Source organism: Anomaloglossus baeobatrachus, chromosome 4 (genome assembly GCF_048569485.1).
Source record: "Anomaloglossus baeobatrachus isolate aAnoBae1 chromosome 4, aAnoBae1.hap1, whole genome shotgun sequence".
Taxonomy (NCBI): Eukaryota; Metazoa; Chordata; class Amphibia; order Anura; family Aromobatidae; genus Anomaloglossus; species Anomaloglossus baeobatrachus.
The window spans coordinates 53,486,904-53,512,732 of NC_134356.1; the positions used below are offsets into that span (position 1 = coordinate 53,486,904).

The 25,829-nt window shown below is 46.4% G+C and overlaps 1 protein-coding gene across 1 annotated transcript; it reads left to right on the forward strand.

The window, feature by feature from the left end:
• LOC142302298 (melatonin receptor type 1A-like) lies at nt 1-25,307 on the forward strand. Its single transcript, XM_075343366.1, has 3 exons — nt 1-184; nt 18,964-19,730; nt 25,272-25,307. Exons 1-3 carry the CDS (start codon nt 1-3, stop codon nt 25,305-25,307), a joined length of 987 nt encoding a protein of 328 aa, XP_075199481.1.
• The last annotated feature ends 522 nt before the right edge of the window (nt 25,308-25,829 follow it).

Sequence of the window (25,829 nt, forward strand, 5' to 3'; positions counted from 1 at the left end):
ATGGAACAGGTGGTCCCTACTCAGAGCCAGCACTCACCTGCGGACCTCGAGAAGGACGGAGACTATCCCACCTGGGTGGTCAGCATGCTCACTACAGTCCTTATTGTGACAATCAGTGGTGATATCTTTGGGAACCTTCTGGTCATCACATCCGTCTTCAGGAACAAGAAACTTCGTAAAGCAGGTGAATACTTTTTCTATTTAAAATTTAGATATATTTCTTATCCATTTCATTCAAGTTGTTGGGTTTCCTAGAGCGAAAAGTCAATGAATGAGTCGTAGCACCGATACTCACCTGCATACACATGGAGAACTCATCCATAGGCACACAAAATGTTCTAATTCTAGCAGCTTAAATCTAATTTTTTTTTAGAATTTTATGTAGATTCATTTTTGGAACTGATCTCTAACATCGTAATCTTGCTCTCAATAGTTTTGGCTTGGGTATATACTGTATATGATTATGTTATAAAGGGAACTTGTCATGAGGTTCATGGTGCCCGACCCACAAACAATATGTTATTGCAGCCATTTACTGTATGTCATAGGAATGTCCCATCTTGGAATCAGACACTTGTAGATTTATGGCCACCATGTATTTTCCAACACTTGATGTGTTACGGCCACCATGTATATCCCAGGATCAATGAAGGTCCGATCTTGGAATCAGACACTTGTTACGTTATGGCCACCATGTATGTCCTAAAACTAATGAATGTCACATCTTGGAACCAGACACTTGTTGCGTTATGGCCACCATGTATGTCCTAAGACCAATGAAGGTCCAATCTCTGAATCAGACACTTGTTGCAATATGGCCAACATGTATGTCCTAGGACCAATGAAGGTTCCATCTTGGAACCAGACACTTGTTGCATTATGGCCACCATGTATGTCCTAAGACCAATGAAGGTCCAATCTCGGAATCAGACACTTATTGCGTTATGGCCACCATGTATTTCCAGGACCAATGAAGGTTCCATCTTGGAATAAGACACTTGTTGCATCATGGCCACTATGTACAGTATGTCCTAGGACCAACAAAGGCCCCATCTTGGAATCAGACACATGTTACATTTTCCTGCCACCATGTATGTTTAGGGGTTTGTTCACAAGTTGCATTTTTGCTGCAGGGAAAAAGCCCTTCATTTTACAGTACCAGCAAAGTGAATGAGATATCTAAAATCTTATGCACACATTGCTTATATTTTCCTTGAGAACTTGAAGCATTAAAACCTGTTTACCACATTTGCAGCATGTAAATTTTTATCATTTTTTTTAAAACACACTCAATAACAGAAAGTAAAGAATGTCCGGCTTAATAATAAAGGTTCTTCTTTATTTTTTTAAGTATTAATACATGGGATACAGATGCTATCATGGCCTTTTCTCTTGCGTTTTTCCCGCATTCATTAGCATGGGTGAAGAATGCTGAAAAAAATCAATATGCTGCAGATTTAAAAAAAAAAAAAAAAAAAAAAAAAAAAAAAGCTTGCATGTGCATACGATTTTACAAATCTCATTCACTTTCCTCGTAGGGTAAAACGCAGTGTTTCTGAAGCAGAAAAAAAAAAATGCTGACAAAATCCAGTGTAAAACTTATTAACTCAAACTCTGCTCGAAAAGTTGGCCAGGGACTGTGTGTTTCAGGTGACTAAGTCCCAGGCAGGTCCATGGCCGCTTCTCCTCTCCCAACTCCCCTATACCGACAGGTTTCTTTTAACTTGGGTGTATATGGGGTTCGAGTTGGGGAGAAGCCACCAGGACCTGCATTGGACTAGTCACCTGAGACACATAGTCCCCGGCTGCAGCAGTTCTGACTAAAACATACCTGACTGAAATAACGCAGCCCGTGGTGATACAGTAAGATCCATATGACAAGTTCCCTTTAATCTTGTGTGATCGTCGTTCTCCTGCCCAGCCGTGTGTGCATGACACGTCCTGCGTCATTCACAGAGAGGCCTTCATTGCTCTCCAGCGCATGCGCACTTTGATCTGCCCGGCTGAGGGCAGGTCAAAGTACTATAGTGCGCATGCACGGGTGGTCTTTGACCCTTTTCTCGCTCATTTCTATGCTCACCACTTTGGAAGGAGCCGGTTTCTTGAAGAAGCTGAGGAGTTGTAACTAATGCAGCTGAGGTGTTTATCTGCATTGGAGGAGTACAGATACAGACTTTTGTAATGTACAAAGGGCAACATTTTTGGAAGGTCGCGAATCCAGGGTTGACCACTTTCTATCGCGGCCAATTTTAACTGGTGCACTTTCATTTTTTTTCTCTTCTTCCAAGAGTCATAACTTTTTTTTTTTATTATTTATCTGTCAATATGGCTGTATGAAGGCTTGAGCTAGGGGTTTGAGTCAAAAAGATTTGAATGACACCCTTCATTTTACCCCTTAATGAACTGAAAAAGAGAGAGTAAAAAGATACTGGCAGTGAAATCACAATCCCACCAGTGATTTGTTTTTTTTGTTTAACTTTTTATGTATGATGTACTTTTTATGATGTAAAAATAACTAGAGAATCAGACTCTCCAGGTCAGAACGACTATAGCAATACCAAATCTGAAATTATTATATATATATATATGTATATATATATATATATATATATATATATATATATATATATATATATATATATATATAAATAAATAAATAAAATGTGTGTGTGTATATATATATCTATATATATAATTTCAGGTTTGGTATTGCTGTAGTCGTTCTGACTTGGAGAGTCTGATTCTCTAGTATATAAATATATAAATTATATATCTAAATATATATATACAGTGCCTACAAGTAGTATTCAACCCCTGCAGATTTAGCAGGTTTACACATTCGGAATTAACTTGGCATTGTGACATTTGGACTGTAGATCAGCCTGGAAGTGTGAAATGCAGCAAAAAAGAATGTTATTTATTTTTGTATTATTTTTTTTAAATTGTGAAAAGTTTATTCAGAGGGTCATTTATTATTCAACCCCTCAAACCACCAGAATTCTGTTTGGTTCCCCTAAAGTATTAAGAAGTATTTCAGGAACAAAGAACAATGAGCTTCACATGTTTGGATTAATTATCTCTTTTTCCAGCCTTTTCTGACTAATTAAGACCCTCCCCAAACTTGTGAACAGCACTCATACTTGGTCAACATGGGAAAGACAAAGGAGCATTCCAAGGCCATCAGAGACAAGATCGTGGAGGGTCACAAGGCTGGCAAGGGGTACAAAACCCTTTCCAAGGAGTTGGGCCTACCTGTCTCCACTGTTGGGAGCATCATCCGGAAGTGGAAGGCTTATGGAACTACTGTTAGCCTTCCACGGCCTGGACAGCCTTTGAAAGTTTCCACCCGTGCCGAGGCCAGGCTTGTCCGAAGAGTCAAGGCTAACCCAAGGACAACAAGTAAGGAGCTCCGGGAAGATCTCATGGCAGTGGGGACATTGGTTTCAGTCAATACCATAAGTAACGTACTCCACCGCAATGGTCTCCGTTCCAGACGAGCCCGTAAGGTACCTTTACTTTCAAAGCGTCATGTCAAGGCTCGTCTACAGTTTGCTCATGATCACTTGGAGGACTCTGAGACAGACTGGTTCAAGGTTCTCTGGTCTGATGAGACCAAGATCGAGATCTTTGGTGCCAAGCACACACGTGACGTTTGGAGACTGGATGGCACTGCATACGACCCCAAGAATACCATCCCTACAGTCAAGCATGGTGGTGGCAGCATCATGCTGTGGGGCTGTTTCTCAGCCAAGGGGCCTGGCCATCTGGTCCGCATCCATGGGAAGATGCATAGCACGGCCTACCTGGAGATTTTGGCCAAAACCTGCGCTCCTCCATCAAGGATCTTAAGATGGGTCACCATTTCATCTTCCAACAAGACAACGACCCAAAGCACACAGCCAAGAAAACCAAGGCCTGGTTCAAGAGGGAAAAAAATCAAGGTGTTGCAGTGGCCTAGTCAGTCTCCTGACCTTAACCCAATTGAAAACTTGTGGAAGGAGCTCAAGATTAAAGTCCACATGAGACACCCAAAGAACCTAGATAACTTGGAGAAGATCTGCATGGAGGAGTGGGCCAAGATAACTCCAGAGACCTGTGCCGGCCTGATCAGGTCTTATAAAAGACTATTATTAGCTGTAATTGCAAACAAGGGTTATTCCACAAAATATTAAACCTAGGGGTTGAATAATAATTGACCCACACTTTTATGTTGAAAATTTATTAAAATTTAACTGAGCAACATAACTTGTTGGTTTAAGATTTATGCATCTGTTAATAAATCCTGCTCTTGTTTGAAGTTTGCAGGATCTAACTTATTTGCATCTTATCAAACCTGCTAAATCTGCAGGGGGTTGAATACTACTTGTAGGCACTGTATATATATATATATATATATATATATATTATATATATATATATATATAATATATCTAAATATACATATACATATATATATATTATATCTAAATATATATATATATATATTGTATATTATATATATATAAATATCTCTCTCATATATTTTTTTTTTTAATTTTTTTTAAAGTGAACCTGTCATCAGAAATGTAGCTATAAAGCTAAACGTTCCCCCTCTGCAGCTCCTGGGCTGCATTCTAGCAAGCTTCCTATAGCTTTTGTGGCCCCTTTTATTCCAAAATAAATACTTTACAAACTTGTACCTTTTCATATGCAAATTTCTTAAATCTTCCATGGGGGCGGGCTGCCTGATGTACGTTGCTGTCCTCCTGCCGATTTACGCCGCCCCCGAACGCTGAATTTCAAACCTCAGGACGCCGCCCCTGGGCGCCCGTGGTCCCGAGCATGCGCTGTGCTACTGTAGCGGTGCCGTGCACTGCGTGCACGTGTGACCGCTGGTGACGCTTTTGCGCGGGCACCGACTGCTCCGTCCGCTCCTCCCATCTATTTCCTGCTGCTGAGCAGGATGGGAAGGAGGTGACGTCCGGTCATCTGGCCAGCGAGCGTTTGCGCAGAACGCTGGAGGAATAGGCGAAAGTGCGGTCACGAGGTTATGGGCGGCACTTGCTGATGACACTCACAGCGCCGCCCATAACCTCGTGCCCGCGCAAAGCGTCACTAACGGTCACACGTGCACGGCACCGCTACAGTAGGACAGCGCATGCGCGGGACCACGGGCGCCCAGGGGCGGCGTCCTGAGGTTTGAAATTCAGCGCTCGGGGGCGGCGTAAATCGGCAGGAGGACAGCAACGTACATCAGGCAGCCCGCCCCCATGGAAGATTTAAGAAATTTGCATACGAAAAGGTACAAGTTTGTAAAGTATTTATTTTGGAATAAAATGGGCCACAAAAACTATAGGAAGCTTCCTAGAATGCAGCCCAGGAGCTGCAGAGGGGGGAACTTTTAGGTTTATAGCTAAATTTCTGATGACAGGTTCCCTTTAAGTGGTGGAGAAAAAAAAAGTGGAAATTTATGGAGATGGGTAAAACATCTGAGTGGGCCCCTAATCAGGTAACCCTGATTACAAGTACAATGATGCAGCCTAATCATAGGTACAGGGGATCATTAGTAGATGACTGGGCTGTTACTAAAAAATCACTATAATGACCAAATGGTGACCATATAATAGAAAATGCCATTCTTGCAGAATATATAAGAGGTCACAGAACAGTTATAGATGGTGACTTGCAGCTGACTTTCTTTCGGAAGCAATTGTTCACATTCCCCATCTTTCCATCTTGCCCAGGCTGACATGACAACTTCTTCCAGCCACAACTCGTCTGCAGAGATTACAACAAAGACACATTTGACTTCTCACATTTCCTGCACCGTCCCCACCTATATTCCGTGGATTCTCCAGTGTTGCACCGCGGCTGTCGTGTGTCCATATTACTGATCCTCTTAGTACCTCACATAATGCCCACTACTGTCTCTTTGTGACCTCTAGATGGTAAAAAAATAGTAATGCCCTGTGCAAGAGCCCTAGAAAACAGTGCACACATTTAGAAAGTACCCCCAGTGTGCCCATTTCACAATCACAATATACTGCGTGCCCCTATAACAAGAATGCTTAAGTGCCTTCTTAACACTAAATAATATCCTGGGTCCCACTATATATAGTTACCCTCTACACAGCATGATGCCCGCCCCCCCCCCCCCCCCACAGCTCTCACAGACACATGGCTACCTATGCACAGAATAGCAACAATAGCAGTCTCTCACTGTATGAGCTCCCCAGTAACATCGGCACTGTATCATGGCCCCCCAGTATCCCCCCACACTGTATCATGGACCCCAGTATTTCTCCAACACTATATCATGGCGCCCCGTATTTCCCTCACACTGTAACATGCCCACTCAACATCTTACACTCACTTACCCATGGATCCTGGGAAGCCCGCTGGAAGATAGGACCAACACGGTGAGGTTGTCGCACCAGGCCACACACAGTCCCAGCGGGATTACTTCATCACTCTGCTCCATGACCCCACCTCGCCTGTGAGTCTCTCTGCTGCTTTGTGCACCAGAGGCCTAAATCGATCCGCAGTCAACAGAACGGAAAGAAGTTATGCAGGAAGATCACTTTTCCCTGTCCTACTGCAGACCGATACAGTTCAAAGTAGCAGTATCTCCGGGAGGGCCTCTGAGATTGTGGGGCCATAGGCGACCACACCCGCTGCCCTACCTTGGTACCTATGCTATTGCATAGAGTCGAAGAGGTGTAACCTGATATCTCACTGTGATGGTTGTCCATTTGGTCTTGAGCAAGACAGAGTAGAGCTATTTTTTCAGTGTAAAACAAGTTCATGTGACAGGGAGATGGGGAGAAGTGGCTCATAAGTGGAAAAATGAGCTATTTACTTAATAATAAGATATATTCTAAATTTTCTTAAATTCCAATGTACTACTGTGGCACCCTTGAGTATATCAGGGTGCCACAGGGAACTGCATCCTGTAACTCAGGGTGCAGAGCATACCCCCATGGTTCCAGGTTCTTAAGAAACTGGTGTCACTACCATCAGCACCACAAATCCCAATCACACCTACATCATGACCTGTCAGACACACCAGTGGGTTGGTCAAGCTGGAATAGGGCCACCCACCTAGGGGTCAGGCAGAATGGTGGGAGGGAAGTGAAAGAGTCTAGAGGAAGTAGGGAAAGAGTGAGGTACAGGAATAGTACCTCCCGGGGAGCTAGACCGAGGTTGGGTCGCAGACGGTGGTCCAGGACCAGAGGAGTTGAGGACCGGTGGCAGTGACATTGGAAAAGGGTGCGACGGACATAGTCTAGGAGGACTGTCCGCATCAGAAACCCAAAAGAACTGACCGGAACCGAGCACAACGGGGTACAGGACCCTAGGTCAGGAGCCGATTCAACGTCCTGATAATTAACCTGGGAGGGAAGAGTATCTATATGAACTTCCCTAAGAGCTCAGAGATTGAAGACAACAGCACACCGCAGGGGATAGGGCTTTCCAGTAAAGCAACCCACTGAAATCCCAAGTGCCAGCCATCAAGAGTACAGCTACACTAGACATAGTGAGCAGGGCCCCAACAGCTTCAAGCCAAGGGGCCACAACCGACAAATAAATTGTGCACAGAGGTAGGCTCTAGATGACCAAGTGACACCGGTGGGAGCGGATACCTGGAAAGGCTCCCCGCAGTGACAGTGAGGCAGAGACTTTAGTTTACCTTCGGTGTGAGTGTCTACTTTATAATCCCCATCCAGCACCACGACTACCCACAGTGAGTACCCTGGTCCCCTTGCGCTCCCAAATATCCACCAAAACCCCAGAGGCCGGGCCTTCCTTACCTGAAGAGGGACTGACATCTTGCTGCTCCACACCATCTTCCCCGGTACTCCTTCCATTTTCCCCGGTACTCCCATTACCGCAACCCGCAGGTGGCGTCATCAACTTCTCCCCTGTAAATAATCCCCTTTCAAGGATCGGAGTGTTTGCCGAGCCCGGGTCCGAACGCCTCGAGCCACGACTACCCCGGATCCGAGCACCCTGGTCTGCGCCGGGGTGGCACACTACCGTATTCATTTATTCTAAGTTTGTTGAAAGTAGAAATTCCTTTTAAGGATCAGAAAACGCTTAGGGTTTGTTGTAGTGTGTAAAGGCCCCGTCACACTAAGCAACATCGCTAGCAACATCGCTGCTAACGAACAACTTTTGTGACGTAGCAGCGATGTTGCTAGCGATGTTGCTGTGTGTGACATCCAGCAACAACCTGGCCCCTGCTGTGAGGTCGTTGGTCATTGCTGAATGTCCTGGGCCATTATTTAGTTGTTGCTGTCCCGCTGTGAAGCACAGATCGCTGTGTGTGACAGCGAGACAGCAACAACTATGTGCAGGCAGCAGGAGCCGGCTTCTGCGGAGGCTGGTAACCAATGTAAACATCGGGTAACCAAGAAGCCCTGTCCTTGGTTACCCGATATTTACCTTTGTTACCAGCCTCCTCCGCTCTCACTGTCAGTGCCGGCTCCTGCTCTGTGCACATGTAGCTGCAGCACACATTGGGTTAATTAACCCGATGTGTGCTGTAACTAGGAGAGCAAGGAGCCAGCGCTAAGCGGTGTGCGCTGCTCCCTGCTCTGTGCACATTTAGCTGCAGCACACATCGGGTTAATTAACCCGATGTGTGCTGTAACTAGGAGAGCAAGGAGCCAGCGCTCAGTGTGCGCTGCTCCCTGCTCTCTGCACGTGTAGCTCCGTGCGGTGGTAACCAAGGTAAATATCGGGTTGGTTACCCGATATTTACCTTAGTTACCAAGCGCAGCATCGCTTCCACGCGGCGCTGGGGGCTGGTCACTGGTTGCTGGTGAGCTCACCAGCAACTTGTGTAGCGACGCTCCAGCGATCCCTGCCAGGTCAGGTTGCTGGTGGGATCGCTGGAGCGTCGCAGTGTGACATCTCACCAGCAACCTCCTAGCAACTTACCAGCGATCCCTATCGTTGTTGGGATCGCTGGTAAGTTGCTTAGTGTGACGGTACCTTAACACAGACTGGCTGGAGAGTTAATTTAGATCCTCTGCTAAATTTTGCAAATACCATAGCATTTATGGGATTTTCTAGGACTTATGAAATGATAACTTATCACTAAAGAGTAGAGATGAGCGAACCGGTTGTGGTTCGGCTCGAGTTCGGTTCGCCGAACGGAGGTCCCGTTCGAGTTCGGTTCGTCGAACGCTCGACGAACCGAACTCGAACTGCATAGGAAACAATGGCAGGCAATCACAAACACATAAAAACACCTAGAAAACACCCTCAAAGGTGTCCAAAAGGTGACAAACAACTCACAACACAAACACATGGGAAAGGGACAAGAACAAATTCTCATGCGAAAACAAAACAGTGTTACGAGGAAAAAGAGGATGAGACACAGATATAGGCATGGGACGCCCTTCTAAAATCATGTAAAACACCGCAAGGTGACTCCAAGCGGAGTCTCCCTTTTTTTCCAAAAATTGGGACACACAGACACCCCATCAGTGGCAGCACTTGTGCCCTAGTTGCAAACAGGATGTTTTGATTTGCATCAAGCACATTCAAAACTACGCTATTTTTAACCGTCCCCAGGATGACACCGGGGTAGGTAGCAAAGTATTTCCTGATACCAGCTCTGTTCATCTTGGATCATTTTTAAAAAACACAGCAAGCAAGGGTTACTCCAAGTGGAGTCTCCCTTTTTTTCCAAAAATTGGGCCCCACACACACCCACCCATTCAGTGGCAGCACTTGTGCCCTAGTTGTACACTTCACAGCTAGATTTGCATCAAGCACATTCAAAAATACGCCATAATTAACCGTCCCCAGCATGACACCGGGGTAGGTAGATAAAGTCTTAGCTGAACCATGACTTGTTCATCTTGGCTCCTTTTAAAAAAACACAGCAAGCAAGGGTTACTCCAAACAGAGTCTCCCTTTTTTTCCAAAAATTGGGCCACACACACCCACCCCTTCAGTGGCAGCACTTGTGCCCTAGTTGCAAACAGGATGTTTTGTTTGGCATCAAGCACATTCAAAAATACGCTATTCTTAACCGTCCCCAGGATGACACCGGGGTAGGTAGCAAAGTCTTTCCTGATCCCAGCTCTGTTTATCTTGGATCATTTTTAAAAAACACAGCACGCAAGGGTTACTCCAAGCGGAGTCTCCTTTTTTCAAAAAATTGGGCCACACAGACACCCCATCAGTGGCAGCACTTGTGCCCTAGTTGCAAACAGGATGTTTTGATTTGCATCAAGCACATTCCAAATCCACAAGCATTTACTCTCCCCAGGATGACACAGGGGTAGTAAATTCCTTCTGGATCCATGACTTGTTCATTTTGATGAACGTCAGTCTGTCCACATTGTCACTGGACAGACGCGTGCGCTTATCTGTCAGCACACACCCAGCAGCACTGAAGACACGTTCAGAGACAACGCTGGCAGCTGGACACGACAAAATCTCCAAGGCGTAACTGGAGAGCTCTGGCCATTTTTCAAGATTTGAAGCCCAAAAGGAGCAAGGCTCCATTTGCAAAGTCATGGCATCGATGTTCATTTGGAGATACTCCTGTATCATCCTCTCCAGCCGTTGACTATGTGTCAGACTTGTTGTCTCTGGTGGCCTTGCAAAGGAGGGTCTAAAAAAATTATGAAAAGATTCCATAAAATTGCTGTTACCAGCACCAGATACGGTGCTACTGGTACGGGTAGACTGTTGAAGATGACGAGACCGTCCCATGTTTGTCAAGTTACAACTGGGAGATTCACTCCCTGCACCTGCACGGTTGTTTGGTGGAAAAGCCGAGCTAAGATCGAGTAACAGCTTCTGCTGATACTCCTGCATACGTGCGTCCCTTTCTATGGCTGGAATTATGTCACAAAATTTGGACTTGTACCGGGGATCTAATAGTGTGGCAAGCAAGTAGTCATCAACACTTCTAATTTTGACAATACGAGGGTCATGTTGGAGGTAGTGCAACAAGAAGTCACTCATGTGTCTTGCGCAGCCATGCGGACCAAGTCCACGCTGTGTTTGTGGCATAGAGGTGCTAACCGTTCTTTCTTCCTCTGACATCTCCCCCCAACCTCTTTCAACAGAAATTTGACCAAGGTCTCCCTCATCCGCTGAGTCTTCCATGTCCATGGACAGTTCGTCCTCCATTTCTTCATGTTCTCCTGCACCTTCCTCAACATTTCGCCTGCTACTATGCGCCCTTGTTGATCCCTGTCCCCCATGGTCCCATGCCTGCTGCATTGGTGATGATGAACGTCTGGACCTTGGTGATGTTGTTGTCCCTTGCGCATATGAATCCTCCTGCAGTTCCTCCCCTTCCTGTTGTCCCACCCCCTGACTCCGAATAGTGTTTAGCGTGTGCTCCAGCATGTAAATGACTGGAATTGTCATGCTGATAATGGCATTGTCAGCGCTAAACATATTCGTCGCCATGTCGAAACTGTGCAGAAGGGTGCATAGGTCCTTGATCTGAGACCACTCCATCAGGGTGATCTGCCCCACCTCTGCATCTCGTTGGCCCAGGCTATACGTCATGACGTATTGCACCAGGGCTCGGCGGTGCTGCCACAGTCGCTGTAATATGTGGAAAGTCGAATTCCAGCGTGTCGCCACATCGCATTTCAGGCGATAAACCGGCAGGCCGAAAGACTTCTGGAGAGATGCAAGTCGCTCAGCTGCGGCGGTTGAATGGCGGAAGTGAGCAGACAGTTTTCGTGCCCTGGTCAGAAGGCCATCTAGGCCGGGATAGTGTGTTAAGAATTGCTGGATGACAAGGTTCAACACGTGAGCCATACAATGCACGTGTGTCACCTTGCCCAGGCGAAGGGCCGCACCCAGGTTTGCAGCATTGTCGCACACGGACTTACCAGGCTGCAGGTTGAGTGGAGACAACCGTTTATTAAACTCTGACCGCAGAGCTGACCACAACTCCTCAGCTGTGTGACTCCTATTCCCAAGACATGTCAAGCTAAAGACCGCCTGATGCCGTTGCGCTCTGCTGCCAGCATAGTAATGAGGGGTGCGTGATTCCTTCTGCGCAGTGAGAACGCTGGTGGCCTGACCAGGCAGGCTTGGGGCGGAGGTGGAGGACCCAGATGAGGAGGAGGAGGCAGAAGCAGTGGCGGAACTTGGACAGACAGAGGATTGACACACAAGTCGTGGGGACGGCAAGACTTGTGCAGCAGACCCTTCACCATCTATCACCATAGTTACCCAGTGCCCAGTCAGCGACATGTAACGTCCCTGTCCATGCTTACTGGTCCAAGTATCGGTGGTGAAATGCACCCGTTCACACACAGAGTTTCGCAAGGAAGCGGTGATGTTGTGTGCGACATGCTGGTGTAGCGCGAGCACACCTTTCTTAGAGAAGTAGTGGCGACTAGGCATCTGGTACTGGGGCACAGCGACAGACATAAGGTCTCTAAAATCCTGTGTGTCCACTAGGCGGAAAGGCAGCATTTCGGTAGCCAAGAGCTTACAGAGGGATAGAGTCAACCTCTTAGCTTTGTCATGGGTCGCAGGAAATGGCCTTTAATTTGACCACATCTGAGGGACAGAGATCTGGCTGCTGTGTGTAGACGGTGTTGAGTAGGGTGTCCCTGGAAAAATGCAGGTTTGTGAAGAAAGTGCAGGCGGAGACATGATGTTGCCTTCATCCAACGTTGGTGCTATCGATGTCTGAGAGAGCTGTACACACTCACTTGTTTCCCCTTCCAAACCAACTGACGACCTACCAAGCAAAGTGCCTGTTGCGGTTACACTGGTGGAAGTTGTGCGTGGAAAACCAGGTGTGACAGCTGTCCCCACAGTCCTAGAAGATGAAGAGCGCGCGGATGCACTGGAAGGGGCAGGCCGTGGATGGTTCGCTCCGCTAGGCCGCATTGCAGCACAGTGAGCTTCCCACCGGGACCTATGATATTTATTCATGTGACGATTCATGGAAGAAGTTGTCAAACTGCTGAGGTTTTGACCTCTACTAACAGAATCACGACAAATTTTACACATCACATAATTTGGGGGATCTTTTTCTATGTCAAAAAAGGACCAGGCTAGGCAAGGCTTAGAGGGCATGCGACCTGCTGAGCCCCCCCGACTAGTGCTCAGAGGCAGAGTGGTGGCTGAGGATGCAGTTGTAGACGTGCTACCAGTGCTCCGACTCTGTCCAGGAAGGCGCAAGGTAACTTCGTCGTCGGTTGCATCCTCCTCCACCGCCTCTGTTGACCTCCTCGAGTGCCTGACTGGGGGTTGACAGTAGGTGGGATCTAGAACTTCATCATCAATTGTTGTGTTTGCACTCCCCTCCCCCTCAGACCGAGCCTCTTCTTGCCCTGACCGAATATTTAAGTTGTCATCCCAATCTGGTATCTGCGTTTCATCGTCATCAGTATGTTCCTCATTGTCTATAACCACAGGTGTTACAGTTTGTGACAAAGGGTCAACATTATGCTCAGAAACTTGGTCCTCACGGCCTGAATCAGAGTCACAAAGGTTCTGGGCATCACTGCAGACCATTTCCTGGTCTGTACTCACTGTAGCTTGGGAGCAGACCTCTGATTCCCAGGCTATAGTGTGACTGAACAGCTCTGCAGACTCAGCCATCTCAGTTCCACCATACTGTGCAGGGCTGATGGAGACTTCAGAGCTGGGAGAAAGCAAGTTTGATTGGGATGACAACTCAGAGGACTGGTGTTTTTTGGATGCGGTACTTGAAGTGGCTGAGAGGGCACTTGTTGGACCACTTGAGATCCATTCAAGCATTTTCCTTTTTTGGCCATCATCTACCTTTGTTCCTGTTGTTCGTGTCCGTTAAAAAGGGAGCACATCGGATTGTCCACGGTAAGTAGTAGACATCTTACTTTTGCTGGTAGATGGTCTATCTTCAGCAGATGATAATGGAGCTTTGCCACCTTCCCCACGGACAAACCCTTTTTTTCCTTTTCCACCACGCCTCTTCCCCTTTCCACCAACATCTGTCATTTTGCCACTCATGTTGATTGCGACAAGAATGTGCACTGAAAATGTGGTAGTAAAAATTGAGAGGTGGTGTAGATTGCAGCGGTGGTCTAGCTTTATTAACAGCAGAATAATAAAGAATAAATATCCCTGATAATGCAACTACGGCCCTTAAACTGGCAGCATAAATTGCTAGTATAATGGCTTAGTTATAATGAGTTGGAATGTGCAATGCAGGCAGACGTGCTGCAAATATCTGTGCACTACTGGGGCTATACAGAAGTCCAATAGCCACGTTTAGGATGACACTAGGTACACTCAGTGTTTGCTAGTATAATGGCTTAGTTATAATGAGTTGGAGTGTGCAATGCAGGCAGACGTGCTGCAAATATCTGTGCACTACTGGGACTATACAGAAGTCCAACAGCCACGTTTAGGATGACACTAGGTACACTCAGTGTTTGCTAGTATAATGGCTTAGTAACTATCAGTTGGAGTGTGCAATGCAGGCAGACGTGCTGCAAATATCTGTGCACTAGTGGGACTATACAGAAGTCCAATAGCCACGTTTAGGATGACACTAGGTATACTCAGTGTTTGCTAGTATAATGGCTTAGTTATAATGAGTTGGAGTGTGCAATGCAGGCAGACGTGCTGCAAATATCTGTGCACTACTGGGACTATAGCAAAGTCCAATAGCCACGTTTAGGATGACACTAGGTATACTCAGTGTTTGCTAGTATAATGGCTTAGTTATAATGAGTTGGAGTGTGCAATGCAGGCAGAGGTGCTGCAAATATCTGTGCACTAGTGGGACTATACAGAAGTCCAACAGCCACGTTTAGGATGACACTAGGTACACTCAGTGTTTGCTAGTATAATGGCTTAGTAACTATCAGTTTGAGTGTGCAATGCAGGCAGACGTGCTGCAAATATCTGTGCACTACTGGGACTATACAGAAGTCCAATAGCCACGTTTAGGATGCCACTAGGTACACTGACTGTTTGCTAGTATAATGGCTTAGTTATAATGAGTTGGAGTGTGCAGAGGACAGGAGGGTACAGTGCCAGGATTGTGGGGCTCTGGGTAGAGGAAAGGAAGCCTGCCTTTCTATTCCCTCCTAATGGGGAAATGCAGCGAGGAAATCCCTGACCTTAGCTACACAGACGCTGTCTCTGTTTTCAGGACCTGTCACCTATGGCTCTGACCCTGCCGGTATGAGCCCTTAAAAGGACTGATAGAAAGTGCTATCCCTAAGCTGTCCAGCGCTGTGTATGGAGCGCATACAGCAGTATCGGCGATAGGACTCAGGACGGAGCTGCGCCAGTGATGTCTGACACCAAGGACGCAGAAGAGATAATGGCGTCCGGACGGGCAGATACTCGTTTTTATAATGCAGGGACATGTGACATGGACATCCTATCACACATGTCGTTGTTTCTCTGGCTAAAAGTCCACTTAGCTGTGTGTGTGTCTGGGATTGGCTGACATGCTGACCCTCCCCTCTACACGCGTGCGCTTAGGGAAGGAAGACAAGGAAAAAAAAAAAAATGGCGATCGCCATTATCCATACAGCAGTGATCTGAAGGCGCTGTTCACGCACACTATACACTGAAATGTCATAATAGTGTGAGTCACAGAGTGACTTACACTATTACAGCGGAAAGCCAGCTAGGAATTAGCTGTTTTTTTGCTGCTAGAACCGTTCTCGAACGTATCTAGAACTATCGAGCTTTTGCAAAAAAGCTCGAGTTCTAGATCGATCTAGAACAGGCCCCAAAATCACTCGAGCCGCGAACTGGAGAACCACGAACCTAGAACCGCGCTCAACTCTACTAAAGAGGTAGTCCTCCCAACTCAGAAATGTATGTTTATCTACAGGACATGCTCGAATATCTCACCTCATTCTTGAAAATTCATGACCCTCCTATGCCACCATCACTGGAGGGTTGGCTATGCATGACTTCCCCCTTTATACAATTCTACTATATGTGCTCAGCTATAATACAGAGCTCCTATAGTAAATAGGGAGAGCCGATTATTGGTCGGCCATCTTTTCATTAATGTGGCACAAGATTAATCCCATTCTCTAGATAGTTTTGGGCAGCAGCCATAAGACATTTATGATATATCCATCGGATAGACCATAAATGACAGAGATCTTGGTTGGGGGTTGGCTTCAGGAGCTCCGGAATCAGCACAATGCAGAGATTGTGACGGTCCTGCAGGCGTTACATCCATTCCATGGCTCATCCATAGGGGTGGTTATGTCACAGGTGGATGTGCCTATGCAACTAAAATAAGGATGTAGTGCACCCTGAAGTACAGTTAGACTGCCACTAGTCAAACAATGATTGCTTAAAATAAACCATCAATTTATTATTGGTTGGAGTCCGATTTGTAGGACTGGCCCAGATCTTCCTTCACGACCCCTGTGCAAGGAACGTCAGGGAGGCTGTACTCAAATGGGGTCAGCTATAGTTTCCTGCTCAGCCACGTGGAAAAAAAAATGAGCAAGAGACAAAGAGAAATAAAATACAGGTGCAAATGACGAGACAACAATTTTAACGGTGTCCTAGGAATCTTCAACGTTGCATCACCCTATAGACAAGATACATCCAGGACACATAACAAGTGACTTCCTAAATCAGAGTGACACGTGGACGCCAGGAGCTTACAACATATTAGAAGAAATCTATGGAATCGATTACACGGCCGTCATATCAAGGAAGCTGTCTCGGAGACACCGCGGCCAGTCACATTTCACTACTGTCACCGATAAGCTTCAAAGGATGGGATTTGCTCAAGTGCAATGTTTGACTTAAAGATTATCCTGAAAGGTCTGACTTCCGCTGGAAAGTAGAGATCAGAACATTCGTGTCATTATTGGGGTCATATAAATCTAATTGAGAGGTCCTCTCCCACTCTCCAGTATTGATATTCAATATATATATTGTTTATTGATCTGTAATGCACTAATCGGGAGGTTGATGGGTTCCTCAAATAGATCACAGACCATACAGATCAACATATTTGTTTACTTCCCTCCAATGGTCCAAGCTTAATGGATACGCTTCAAAAGGCACAATGTGCGTGGTGGTTGCAACTCTTGAACATTCGTGAACGCAATTCCAATAAGGTCTTTACTTACTTCACATAAACCACTCGACAATGTCCTCTCAACTGGACCTGTCTGGCAGATGCTGCTGACTGATTCCAACGTTCAAATGTATGCATGTCTCTTGTACATACATTAGAAACCTGAAGGCCGGCACTAGGGCAGAGCAGAGGAGAGTTTGTCTGCCCCTGCTCCGACATCCAGCAGCATGATGAGGTCAGCACGCTGCTGATGGCAGCCCTGGTAAGCATTCTATAGAGGAGCTTAACGATTAAATGTGTGCCCAGGCACACACACTATGGGGGATATTGTGAAAGCGGCACAATATAGGAAGGGAAGTGGAATATTATGGAAAGTGGCAGGTTGAGGAAATATTTTGGAGAGGGGAAGTGTATGTGAGGTTGTGAAATTATGGGGTGGCACAGTGTTTGGGGGATATTTTGGAGAGGGGCAGTGTGGGGAGGAATATTAAGGAGAGGGCCAGTTTGGTGGAGGAATATTAAGGAGAGGTGCAGTGTGGGAGGGAGGAATAATATGGAGAGAGGCAGTGTGGGGGGAGGAATATTATGGAAAGGGGCAGTTTGAGGAGATATTTTGGAGAGGGTGAGTGTGTGGGGATATTATGGAGTGCCTCAGTGTTGGGGGAGGAACAGTATGGAGAGGGTCAGTTTGAGGTGTGGAATATTATGAAGGGGCAATATGGGGGGATATTAGGGAGATGGGATGTGTGGGAGGAAGAATATTCTGTAGAAGGGCAGTGTAGTAGTAGGAATATTATGGAGAGGGGCAATGTGGGAGGATATTATGGAGGCACAGTGTGAGAGGATATTATGGAGAAGGGCAGTGTGTGGGGGTAGAAATATTATACAGAGGGGAAGTGTTGGGGATATTATGGAGAGAGGCAGTGTGGCTGTATATTATGGAGAAGGCAGTCTATGTCTCTACATTGTGCTTCTCTCAGATGGGCTAGCAAAAACCTGGTGACAGATTCCCTTTAAATCTTGCTTCTGGTGATGTATTTATGTACTGATGGTGATTTTGGTGATGTATTCATGTAAGTAGATTTATTTTTTTCCCTTGGGATTGGTTCAGTGTGGCAATGTGGTCCTTGGATCAAAAAAATGTTGTGTAGCCTTGCGATAGTTCCTGACTGGAGTAAGATTTGTGACATAGGGAATGTCACAAGTAGTCATGAATTAGATGAGTTGGGGAATCACACCCTCACCACACCTTTACTGCAGCCCTGTTCCAGATCCACAATTTTAATGTAGCTGGAGGAAAAAATTTTGGACAACCCCAATTTTGTGAATTTTCAAACTAATTTACTCCAAAGTTTTTGCAAAAATTGCTTGATGAATTGAACCCATGGTTTACACATCCCCTTAGAGCCTACGTGCAACTACTTCATCTTTTGCATGTTTGTCTGCAACTGCAATATTCTTCAGACTCTTTAGAGGTTCCCGCTTAAGATGCATCCCATTATGTTGCTCATCTTTTGCACAGACACATGTTTATATAAACTATCTGAAAAAGTTATGTTAAAAGCTTATATTGTCTTCTCGTCATCTGGCCAGACTGTTTCTTGAATAGTCACATTGTCCAGGTCTACTAAGCTTCATCCATGAATTGCGCATGCGCCAGTAGACAAGGCACCAGAGCACAGCCTCGTATCCCAGCGCTTACGCAGGCCATGGATTTAACCAAGGCAAGTAAACATGGGCAAGTAGCCAAGAAGTATGGTTTCCAAGGCTATTTCAGTGATGACAGACTCTTTAGGTCAAGTCAATCACACTTTGATTATAATCTGGACAAGGTGAATGACCATGTTTGACTTTGAGAAAGACTTCTATAGGTGTTATTACCGGTGAATATACAGTAACAATATTGCTTTTATCTCCTGCAGGAAATGCTTTTGTGGTCAGCCTTGCAGTGGCGGACCTGCTGGTGGCATGTTACCCTTACCCGTTGGTTCTTCTTGCGATCTTCAACCGTGGCTGGAGAATGGGTCACATTCATTGCCTGTTGAGCGGTTTCTTTACGGGACTTAGTGTTATAAGCTCAGTCTTCAATATAACGGGCATTGCCGTCAATCGATACTTCTTCATCTGTCACAACAGCTGCTACCCTCGCCTGTTCTCCAATACGAGCACCATGTTGTACGTGGGACTGGTGTGGACATTGGCTTTTGCAGCCATTCTACCAAACCTGTTTGTGGGATCCTTGCAATACGACCCAAGAATCTTCTCATGCACGTTTTCTCAGTCGGTCAGCCCATTGTATACCATTGCCATTGTGATTTTCCATTTCTTTTTACCCATTAGCGTGGTGAGCTTCTGCTATCTCCAGATCTGGATATTAGTTCTCCAAAGCCGGCATCGGGTCAGAGCACCAAGACAGGTCCACGTCCAGACATGGCCAAACAACATGCACAGTTTTATCACTATGTTCATAGTTTTTGTGCTTTTTGCTGTATGCTGGGGCCCCCTGAATATCATCGGGTTGCTGGTGGGCTTGAATCCAAAACTAGGAGAGTCAATCCCACATTGGCTCTTTGTTGCCAGCTACTTCATGGCTTATTTCAATAGCTGCCTCAACGCTCTCGTTTACGGAGCCTTGAATAAGAATTTCCGAAGAGAATATAGAAGAATCTTACTGAACCTTTTCCAATTGGCTTAATCCCAATTATTTATTATTTTACGCAATTTGCTGCTTTATTCCATAAGAAATTAATTAGACAACATGTACTGGTATCTAAAATACCTAATTAAAGGGGTTGTCTAGTTTTAGAAAAACATGGCCTTTTTTTTTCCTTACAAAAACAGCACCACACCTGCTTATAGGTTGTATGAGGTATTACATCTCCATGTAATTTGCTGTAGTAGCGTTGAAATGCCAGATACAACTTAAAGGGTCACCTACTATTCACCTGTGGGGCAATCCGGTCCGTTGGGCGTCATTTGTCTTGACCTGGTGCCTCCTCTATCCTTGCGATTGCCATCCTCCACCTTGCTTCGTGTGTATGATGCGTTCTGCATCCTCTATTGTACTTGTGCACATGCGCACTTCTCTCTGCCATGCTGCGGGCAGAGCAAAGCACCATAATGCACAGGAGTGGGGAAAGGCAAAGACCGCCTGCGCATGTGCACTACAATACTTTGAGCTGTCCTTAACAGGGCAGAGAGAAGTGTGCATGCGCAGGAGCACAATGGAGGACACTGTGTGGATGAAGAAGAACGAGGAGGCACAAGGTCAAGACCAGCGATGGACATCGGACCGCCCCGCAGGTGACAGGTTCTCTTTAAAGACACGTCTTGGGAAATCAAGCTGAAATGCAATGGGGGGGTGTACATGGTAGAAAGCAATCCAAATGCTTGTACACACCGCCATTGCACTTCAGCTTGATTTCTCAAGACGTGTTCTTAAAGGGAATCTGTCACCTACTCACCTGCGGGGCGGTCCGATGGCCATCACTGGTCTTGACTTGGTGCCTCCTCATTCTACGTCATCCACACAGTGTCCTCTATTGAGCTCCTGCGCATGCAAACTTCTCTCTGCCCTGCTAAAGACATATAAAAGTATTGTAGTGCGCATGCGCTGGCGGTCTTTGACCTTTCCCCGCTCCTGTGCATTACAGTGCTTGGATTTAACCACAGCAGGGCAGAGAGAAGTGCGCATGCGCAGGAGCGCAATGGAGGACACTGTGTGGATGACGTCCAGCCCGATTTGCATATGGCTTCTATACTAGATTTCTCATGACTGGCACATGGGATCAAAAAGATATCTTTTCTGGGAGCCAAGCATCTATACAGTCATACCACTAATTCCGTATGTAGAAACATGATGCCCAGATCCCTTTAAATGGGTATATTCAGTTGCTGCTGGCATAGTAGTATGAGGAGTGGTCCTTTAACGAATACTAGGGTCTGTCCACTAATCCTCAGAATGGAGGGGGTGCAACATTAAAATGATGCTGAAAGCACAGAATAACTGTTCAAACCAAGTATAGCCGTTGAGAGCACCAAGGCATCACCATACTTTTAAGCGCATCTTCCCATCTGCTTGTTTTCCACCATCTCTACCCTTCTGACTCTACAAAACTTGATCTGTCAATCAAAGAAGAGAGGAGGGTGGAGATAGAGGGAACACAAGTAGGTGGGGAGGTGCACTTAAACATTTGGCCACATCCTGGTGCACCGAACACCTGTGCTTGGTTTGCACAGTTGTTTTGTGCTGATCAAGTTCCTTTAAAGTCTCGTCACAGGCTTTTCCTCTGCACCAGATATAAGTGAATGGCGCCGGCTGTGGCTCCCGGCAGTTGGGTGGCCAGAAACATTAATGGAGGAAAAAAAAGACAAAATTGTGACATGGCATAAATCTGCCAACCCTTCAATGTTTGGATCGATTGAGTGTCTCAGAGTTTGGACCCGCAGCAACGATTTTGATGGCAAATGGCAGCGATATTTCATCACTTACTAAAATGTAAATACCCCTTGAAGATGGAGACATTTCTAGAGGTCGAAACGTTTCACAGAACACAATACATTTTCCGCTCATTTGTAAAAATGAGATTTTAGTTTTTGAAGACTTTTGCATAGAATCAATAGGACAAAGTATTTATGGGAAACTAAAAAAATAATTTTCCATTAGCAAATTAGCAAACCCCACCCACGAGGTTCTTGGGCAAATCTTTGCTTAGAAGTCTGAGGTTTTATGGAAAGTCGGACACTCCCGTAAAGTATATATAATCAGTATACGATATATGGATGTGTCAGAATTTTTGCAGTAAACACATTTATTAAAAATTTTGGAGAACAGCACGATACACTCCTGAGCTCTGCGAACCCTACTCTCTCCAAGGCACCCGCAATCATTGACATTGTTAAGTCTGAAGCATGCAGCAGGTCACCTAGGGATAAGAAATCAATCGCTGTCCGGCAGTGTCCATAACAACCGCAATTACCATTTAATTTTAAGCGGTAATTAGAATATAGTTTAGGATGGAGCTCAACTCAGGACGTGCGCCTCTCACCGAATCAATAGAAAAACAGCCTGTCCAGGACGATCACCGACGCACAAGCTCAGCCAGAAAATAAGAAATGGAAGGAAACTGGTCTGCTTTTTCGCTCACCCTTGTCCTGGGGTTGTTTGAGGATATAAAAAAAAAAAAAATATATATATATATATATATATATATATATATATATATATTTATTTATATATTACACACACACAGAGCAGTCCAAAAGTAGGTAGACAGTATGTGTAATAGGGTTATCAAACATGGTGTAAAGTGAAACTGACTCAGTTGCCCTTAGCAACCAATCAGAGTCCACTTTTCATTCTTCACAGACTCTTTGGAAAATGAAAGGTGGAATCTGATTGGTTGCTAAGGGCTACTGAGTCAGTTTCACTTTACACCATGTCTGATAACCCTATTATACATACTGTCCACCTACATTTGGACCAATATATATACACTAGATGTTGGCCCGATTCTAACGCATCGGGTATTCTAGATATGTGCCCCCATCGTGGTATAGGCAGGATCCTTGTGTATGCAGCATCCTGGTCTGTGTGCCATCCTGGTATAGTCTCCATCCTTGTATGGCCCCCATGCTGGTATGTGGGTGTCTGTGTTTGACACATGCAGGGGAAGCACATGGCTACTTAAATATTAACACTGCAGTGAATGTTAAGTAGCCGCTCATGAATAGTAATGAGCGGCTCCTTAACCTTCACAGCAGTGTTAATCTTTAAGTAGCCATGTGCTTCCCCTACATTTATCACTGGTTAGTGGGAATGCTGCGTCCCGAAGTGCTAAGTTCCTAGAGTGCCGCAACTGTGTCTCCTCCTGCCTCCGGTCCCCGTCCCTCTGTGTGTCTCTGTGGCGCAGGGGAGCCCTACGAAGCCGCAACTGCATGTCCTCCGATCCCCGTCCCTCTGTGTCTCTGTGGCGTAGTTGGGTCCCTGACCTGCGCTTTGGGGCCTCCTGTGGGGGGGGGGGGCTTAAGGCCACTTTCACACTTGCGTTGAACAGCATCCGTTGCAATCCACCGCCTTGAGGAATTACAGTAACCTTTGCAGAAATACGTTTATTCCTCATAGGCTTCTATTAAGGGCGGATTGCAACGGATGGTCTTGCGTTGCATCCGCCCCGCGGCGCATCAGTTGTTTTGTTGGTGACCGTTAGTGCCCGTCGGGCGGAAGGAACGCTGAATGTAGCATTTTTTTTTTGCTGTAAAAAAACAAAACAAAACGCACTCTGCAGGATTCCGTTGGGATCCGTTAAGAGGCATAGTGAAGGTCTATGGTGCTGGATTCCGTTGCCATGTGTTTGGCGACAGATTCCAGTGCAGGATGCCGTCACGTTCTACTGAGCATGCTCGCCATGTCCAGAATAACGTTCCAAATCGTTAAAAGCACTCCTGGTCTCTCTCTGTCTGTCTCTGTCAGTCTCCCCCCCCCTCTCTCATACTCACCGATCACCGGCATGGCGCTGCACGGCTGTCACACTGCTCTGGCGGCTTCTCTTTTGAAAATGCCGGCCGCTCATTATTCAATCTGGTATTCACTGCTTCCCCCACCCACCAGCGCCTATGATTGGTTGCAGTCACACACGCTCCCACGCTGAGTGGCAGCTGTCTCACTGCAACGAATCACAGCCGCTGGTGGGCGTGTCTATATCATGCAGTACAATAAATAAATAATTAAACAAAAAAAATGGCGTGCGGCGCCCCCCAATTTTGATACCAGCCAAGATAAAGCCACACAGCTGAAGGCTGGTATTCTCAGGATGGGGAGCCCCACAGCCTAAAAATATCAGCCAGCAGCTGCCCGGAATTGCCGCATCCATTAGATGCGACAGTCCCAGGACTCTACCCGGCTCATTCAGAATTGCCCTGGTGCGGTGGCAATCGGGATAATAAGGAGATAATGGCAGTCCATAGCTGCCACTAAGTCCTAGGTTAATCATGGCAGGCGTCTATGAGACACCCCCAATGATTAACTTGTAAGTGAAAGTAAATAAACACATACACCGAAAAAAATCTTTATTTGAAATAAAAGACACTTTATTAAAATCCCCAAATACCCCTCCAGGGCCGGCATAATCCACAGAGGTCCTGCGACGCATCCAGCTCTGCTACATGAAGCTGACAGGAGCGGCCGTAAAACACCGCCGCTCACTGTGAGCTCCACGCAGCAACTGAAGTGAATCACGCTGTCAGCGGAGACGTCACTCAGGTATTGCCAGTGTGTGTGCGGTGATGTTGGGTGTGGTAGTGCCTGGGTGTGTGCGGTGATGATGGGTGCAGTAGTGCCTGCGTGTGTGCGGTGATGATGGGTGCGGTAGTGCCTGCGTGTGTGCTGTAGTGCCTGCATGTGTGCGGTGATGATGGGTGCAGTAGTGCCGGTGTATGTGCGGTGATGATGGGTGCAGTAGTGCCGGTGTATGTGCAGTGATGACGGGTGCAGTAGTGCCGGTGTATGTGCAGTGATGATGGGTGCAGTAGTGCCGGTGTATGTGCAGTGATAAGAGCGGTAGTGCCGGTGTATGTGCAGTGATGATAGAAGCGGTAGTGCCGGTGTACGTGTGGTGACGATGGGTGCAGTAGTGCTGTGTTGATTGGGGCGGCATCCTTCACATGCGTCACACAACGCATCGTGACGGATGCTGCACAACGCAAGTGTGAAAGCGCCCAACTGTGCTCCGTTGCGTCGGGTGTAGGGAGCTTCCATGGCGGTGTCTCTTGTACCTGTCCACCGGTTGCGTCATGGCGTTGTCAGGGTTTCGGCAAGTGGGCGTGTCCTAATTGAGCGGTCGTCACTGCTGATTGGGTGTGGGTAGAGTAAGGTGTGGGTGTGTGGGGGATATGACGCAGGGCCGCTGCTTATTGGGTGAGGTGGAGTGAGGGGGGTGTTCGGCCTGTTGGAGCTGTGTGGGCGTGGTTTAGGCGGTTTCAGCATATGCCATCAGGTGTTGGACAGGGAGACAGAATAGGGCAATTATCTCTTTCTCTCGCTATATATACGAGTATATATATCTATATAATTTGTTTTCCATGGTAACTCCTGTAAAGTCAGGGTAGCGTTCCATATTTTTCTGCACAGTGCTCAGTGCACCCTTGGTGTGACCAATCGGTTCAGTGCACCTTTTGCCACCTACAGTACCAATTTTGTCTATATCTCCTCCCCTTCTTCCTTGATTAACAGCTCTTCCTTAGAGGGGGCACTGAAGGACAGGGATAGGCGGAAAACAAGTAGCTGAGAAGGGGCATTGAACGATTTGGCCACTACATAGGTGCATGAGTGTCTTTGCTTGGTTTGAACACTCATCTCCTATGGTTCTATACCTCCTTGACTAGTAAACCTGCTGTCAGAGTGTTTACGGGATAACGGGACTGGGGCTCCTAGACCGGGGCCCTAGCTGTCCCTAATCCCAGAGATACTTCTAATGGTGAAGGTGTCTGGAACGGCATAATTGCCCTGCTCCTGGTAAGCCATGATCTTATAACCCCACCGCAGGGGAGGAGTGGTACAGGAGTGGTTGAACTCAGAGATATAGACAAATGAGGAAGCCAAAACTATCACACAGCTAGCACACATGGAGATATAAGACAATACGTGATAAGGAGGAAATAACCAGACGACGAGAGGATATCCACAGTACACCAAGCAGCACACATGAAATCACCAGCAGCTAGAACGCAACAGCACATGGACCGGTTTAGCAAAAGCTATAGTCGGCATGGGAAGACAGGCTCCACCATC

What these genes read in the sequence shown, in the direction of transcription:
- LOC142302298 (XM_075343366.1), top strand. Translation starts at nt 1, where the DNA reads ATGGAACAGGTGGTCCCTACTCAGAGCCAGCACTCACCTGCGGACCTC. An exon ending in CAAGAAACTTCGTAAAGCAG is followed by an intron (nt 185 to 18,963) that starts GTGAATACTTTT and finishes TATCTCCTGCAG; the next exon opens with GAAATGCTTTTGTGGTCAGC. An exon ending in TACTGAACCTTTTCCAATTG is followed by an intron (nt 19,731 to 25,271) that starts GCTTAATCCCAA and finishes CTTGATTAACAG; the next exon opens with CTCTTCCTTAGAGGGGGCAC.